Source organism: Crocodylus porosus, unplaced genomic scaffold, assembly GCF_001723895.1.
Source record: "Crocodylus porosus isolate Cpor-Errol unplaced genomic scaffold, CroPor_comp1, whole genome shotgun sequence".
Classification (NCBI taxonomy): domain Eukaryota; kingdom Metazoa; phylum Chordata; order Crocodylia; family Crocodylidae; genus Crocodylus; species Crocodylus porosus.
This window is the reverse complement of record NW_017728920.1, coordinates 5,413,939-5,419,468: the sequence shown is the minus strand read 5'-3', so window position 1 is coordinate 5,419,468 and position 5,530 is coordinate 5,413,939. Positions and strand designations below refer to the sequence as shown.

At 42.0% G+C, this 5,530-nt stretch overlaps 1 protein-coding gene across 1 annotated transcript in view; it reads right to left on the bottom strand.

Moving 5' to 3' along the window:
• Positions 1–2,780: 2,780 nt before the first annotated feature.
• The window catches only part of DDX21 (DExD-box helicase 21), a 69,664-nt gene continuing 66,914 nt past the window's right edge, over positions 2,781–5,530 (bottom strand). The window contains exons 13-15 of the mRNA XM_019538510.1: positions 4,465–4,599; positions 3,790–3,834; positions 2,781–3,035 (exon numbers count right to left, since the gene is read on the bottom strand). Of these exons, the coding sequence (XP_019394055.1) occupies positions 2,847–3,035; positions 3,790–3,834; positions 4,465–4,599 (369 nt within the window). The 3' untranslated portion in view covers positions 2,781–2,846. The remainder of the gene's footprint in view (positions 3,036–3,789; positions 3,835–4,464; positions 4,600–5,530) is intronic.

The window sequence follows — 5,530 nt, the reverse complement described above, 5'->3', positions numbered from 1 at the left end:
CAGTGCCTCCCCAACTAATCTCCTTCTCTCATTGAAATCCACCTTCCTGAAGTTCAAGGCTGCCGTCTTGCTGCAGACCTTTGCCACCCTGCGCTGGACGGTGAATTCCGATAGGCGATTATCGCTATCGCCCAGGTGGTTAAGCACCCGCAGTCCCGTCACCAGGTCGTTGCTTGTGGCCAGGACCAGGTCTAACAAGGCATTTCCCCTGGTGGGACTGTACACCTCCTGGGTTAGATGGAGGTCTTGTAACACGTCTAGGAACCTACATAAGCAGTCTGGCTGACTGCTCTTCCCAGCAAGTGTCCGAATAGTTTACATCACCCATGATGACCGCATCCTTTGACTTAACTGCCTCTGAGAGCTGACCTGAGAATTCCCAGTCCAGCTCTTCCCCCTAGTTGGGTGGTCTGTAGTTAAGTCCCTTTCCCCCTGACCCCCTTGTATTCTGACCCAGAGCACTTCAATCTGCTCCTCCTCTGACCCAGTGCTATTTGTTGAGGATGCTCTTTGACGTAGAGTGCCACACCCCAATCTTTCCTCCCCAGTTTATCCCGCCTGTACAGCCTTTGGCCCTTGATGTTTACCACCCAATCATGCATTGAATCCTACCAAGTGTCAGTGAGCCCCACTATGTCTGGGTTTGTGTTAGCTAGCAGGAGGGCAAGTTCCTCATGGAATCCATCATCAAGAAAAGAGCCCAAACCCCTGAGAGACAGATGAAAGAACAGCAGACAGGGCAGATCTTGGGTAAAACAGAGCAGATGGCTGTGGCCATCCTTTAATAGTAAAATGCAAAAGGTCCTGTTGGTAGGTTCTTAACACATTTTCAGGGTCTCAGCCCATCCCACACAAGCATGACACGTGCCCCCAGCAGCTGATAGGGCATGGCAGCACTAGTGGCAGCAGGAGCATGGCGGTGACAGTAAGCAGGGGAGCTCCCGCAGATGCCACTGGCGCTGTCTGCAGTAGGGGGGGGTGGGGGTGTTGGTAACCACCCACAGATGCCGCCAGCAGTGTCAGTGACACCTTTTTGTACGTGGTGCGCTGCCACAGTCAGGGGGTGCATGTGCATCCACGTACACACCCTACTCAGTGCCCCCAGACACAAGGCTGCAAGGCAGAGGTAGATATTTGTAAGGTCGTTTGAGCCGCTTCCAAGACACACTGTCAACTGGCAACCATCAGTGGTGTACATGGGATGCCTTGCACACAGAAGAAAAGGACTAAGGGCTGTTTGTAAGTTTCTGGCTTTATGATGGCCTGTCCATACATTGCATCTTTCACAACTCTAAGCAGAATCCCGCATATCAATCAATACGCCTGTCTGCATATTTGCATGCAATAAATCTGTCTGCTTTATGTACACTTTAGGAGCTTCCATGCATTTATTAGGGTGGCTCCATGGGGCCAGGTAGCTGTTTACTCACACTGAGGTAGCATTAGAGAGATAGAGAGGGATATTTTTTATGAGATCAGGCTACTAAAGACATCTGCACTTCTACAGATAGCCCTAACATTGGAACGTGTCCGTTATCTTTGTGATAAAATATTATTTGCAAATGACAGCATGGATCTGCACTTCTACATGCTCCTTGGGACAATTATAGCCCAATTTGTAAAGCAACATGGTTACCTCTATACCACTACAGAGTAATTTTCTCTCCATAGCTGGAATAATGAGGTAGGTCAAAATACCTCAAACACATAGACATAGGTCACAAAGTGCTAACAGCCTTGTCTGTTCTGGGCTCTCAGGATATTCTCTAAGCATCCTACATTCTGCCTCCCTGAAATATACTCAACACAGATTATTTTTGTCAGCCTCAGCAAATACTTTGGCTTCATCCTAAATATGTCCCTTTTTGAGTAATGATGGAGCTGGTGAATTGTTCAACTTGTGAATCTCATTATTTGTGAAAAAATCTGTTTGACCTAATATTTTTCTGAGGCATTTGCTTTTGTAGGCATTTAGCTGCTTGCTTATAACTTTGGTGGATTTTCATCTTTTGCAAGCCTATGTTAAACTAGAAATAACATTTAATTTTATTTGATGGGGTTTAACTGGGTTTTTATCTTGCAGATTTTGATGACTAACTCTAAACACACATACATATAGCTACCATCCTACCAGTTTATGACATCATTTCTGCTGGCCTGAGTGCTGACTTGTGCTGTTGTGCCTCTGGCTGGGGAAGCCTGTAATTGAGGGTACCTAAAAGGCATGATATAAAGGAGCCTACAGCCAGGGAGTTTAGAGTAAGGCAAGCATCTGGATACATGGAGCATTAGCAGGGGTAGAAAGGGAACCATATGTGATGTTTGGTCCCTGCTAGTGGGCCAAACATCACATGACCTCACAATGATTTGCAAAAGGCAGATAAGGAAACTGAAGTTCAAGATAATATAGGAAAACTATGTCCAAGTTAGAAAGAGAACTCTGAGTTCCTGATTTCCAGTCCTCTATGTCATCCTTTGGATTAGGCTGCCTACAATTTACATGCATTAGACACACTGGACAACTAACTTTTTTGCTCTCAGATCAGGACTCTGACTCAGTGCCCTCAATAATACTGATTCCTGTAGCACCACTGATAATGATTTTTGTCTAAGCACTATATTACAGCTGCACTGCCAACTAAGATAGTCTCACACTACCAGAGAAAAAAATCTATTAATTTAGCACATAGAAACTATATTAGAATACTTCTGAAAACAATGTGATTGTATTAGGATTATGGCTAGCAGGATTAAGTTGGTAAGTATTAAAAACAAACAGGAATGTTCAATAAATTTTACTTTCATTCAGTTACATATCTGCATTAAAACGTGAATCAAGCTGGTGATCAAAATGCTTTATTAAAACTTCGCTTCTGACCTCTGATTTTAAATCTATCATTTCTGTAGAAGTTATTGCCTTGTCTCCCATTCTTGAAATTGGAGAACCCTTGGCCTGCCTCACGTGGTGTTTCTTCTAGCTCAGGTAATTCGGTGGCTATAGCCAGCTGCCAGCGCCTTGAATCTTGCCATTTTTCCTGAAAAAAAAAAAAAAAGGAGTTTCTTGTGTTCATTCAAACAAAACAGAGGATGTACCTGCCTCAAATCACATATCTGTTTGCACAGAACCTTACAAATCTTGTGAAAAACTGCAAGAATACTTTTTCTCAGATGGGTTGTTAGCCACATGGCAAGGCAGGGTAGAATGTTCATCTGACTATGTAAGCTGTAGTCTACAAAAACTCATTCTCCCCCGTCCCTTCCCCAAAGTTGAAAACCCCTTTGAAAAGACATTTCAAAATAAACCCCACTCAACAAATTACTTAATCAGACCCCTTTTATGAGAAAGCCGTACCTTATTTTGCAAACCCTTAAAATTCAAAAGCTTGACAAAATACAAACATAAATCACAAGCAGCAGAAATGGGGAGTCAGATACTATTACTACTCTCAGTCAGATGAGTTGGTGGCAGTTGGAAGGCCAAGGCCTCCACAAAAACTAATACACGATTTTGTTAAACAAAAACAAAAACAAACAAACAAACAAAAAGGATGATGTTTATGGTAAGGGCAACAGATGGACAAGCAAGAGTTAGGACCAAAGAAACGCATTTAGAGAGGGATAGACGCAATACTGTACTCCGCAATGAATGGGCAGGGGTCCTTCTGCACAGAAGTTTTTAAGTGAAAAAGCCTTTTACTATCAACCATACAATCTCTCAATTGCCAGCTACAATATGCAGCCTAAGAGTATTAGAAACATGTTAAAGGCCCCCTAGCAATTCAAACATACCTGTATATGACTCAATTCAGCTACAGGGACATCAAAGCACACACCCTAAATGCAAGAAGAGAATCATTTACTCTTCTACTGGCATTCAGAAAGAGATTTTTGTAAAATTAAACTTCACAGAATAGACGTTTGAAACATTATTTATTAATTCCAGGTGAACCTAAATGTAATACAGCAGCCAGGAGTTAGCAGCTGCTGTATGCCTGTTCCACTTGTACCCTTCCCTTTTTAATATACTGAGGGACATGTAACAATTTCAGATTTGCAGAAGTAAATGCTTGGTGCTGACAAAATGCTTATTAATTGGGGATTCTAGTCTTCTGCAATTTCTCTCTCAATGTTTTTGATACAAATGGCAGCATAGTTATATCAAGAATACAAGACTATACTGATGAATACTGAATACCTAGCAAACAAGAATGGACAACAATGGGACAGAATTGATTTAAATCTAGATGTAACATGATAGAGAATTGTAATAAACAGAAAACTACCTTCTTTGTCATTGAGTTCCATTGGAAACATAAACATCTTTTACCAACTTTGAGGCTCTTATTTTAAAGCCAAAGCCATTATCAAGCTTCAGTGGAATTAAAGAAAATGCATTTAAATTGTCCATTTACACCAACCAAAAAATTAGAAATCCCATGCACCAAAAAAGGCAATCCATTTTACCGTCTTTCCCTTGAGAAAACGCATTCTGAATACTTTATTATCTATTTCTTCACCAAGCTGTTCTTTTAGTCCTCGCCAAGCATAGCCAATGTTGTGCATTTCTATTGAGCATTTTAATGTCATTGTCACGTATCCCTTTAAAAAAAATAAAGAAACAAACAGTAAAATACCTTTACAATGAGAAGCTAAACTTGTTTGAGGCAAACTATATCTAATCTGGCCAATGAGTCATACCTGCTGTATACCTCTTTGAAACTGTATGGTAATATTGGAGGCTTTGCAGTTCTGCTAATAAAAGGACTTCCCGAAAACCTCCAGAAGCTGAGGGCGGTCATCTATTTAAACCCCCAGAAAAATGTTACACTTAATCTGTTAATCATGTTTTAAGTAGTAACTTGGCCATATGTTCAGGGAATTAATGGTGCCACAAAAAGGGAAGCCAGCCAAAAACAAATATTACACGTTTTTTTGTACAGTTTCCATTTTTAGGCTGGTTTCCATCAGGCTTTGAACAGGCAGCAATGCTAGGATTGCACCAGGGTCTCCAACTAGGTCTGGCGTGGTCCCGGCCAACCATGAGCCAATATCCTGGTAAGGCCCTTAACCTGCTGACAAGCAGCAGATAGTCAGCTGATTGAAAGCTGGATGCCTGACAATTTGCCAAGCAGGGGGGGGATTCTGCGATCATGATCACAATAGATCATGATCCCAGGCTCTCCCTGCACTGGCAAGTAGTATATGATTGGTATCTGATAACTGTCCCCCAAAATAGTGCATCCAGCCATGCATGGCACAGTTGTTGGGACTGGGGATAGGGTTTCACTGTGCCTTTAAAATTAACATCCGTCAGCGGCCTAGTGACAGAATGCAAACTGTTGTTGACTAACGTTTTTGGGGTGGTTTATTTTTTTTAAAGGGTTTTTTGTTGGAAGTGGAGGAACACTGGAAGGTGGCACATGCATTGGAATGTGGCACATATATCCCCACACAAAGATTTCAACAAATAAATGAAACTGTGCATAGGTCATTATACGGAAAGCTGGCCACAGAGTACTGTACTGATTCC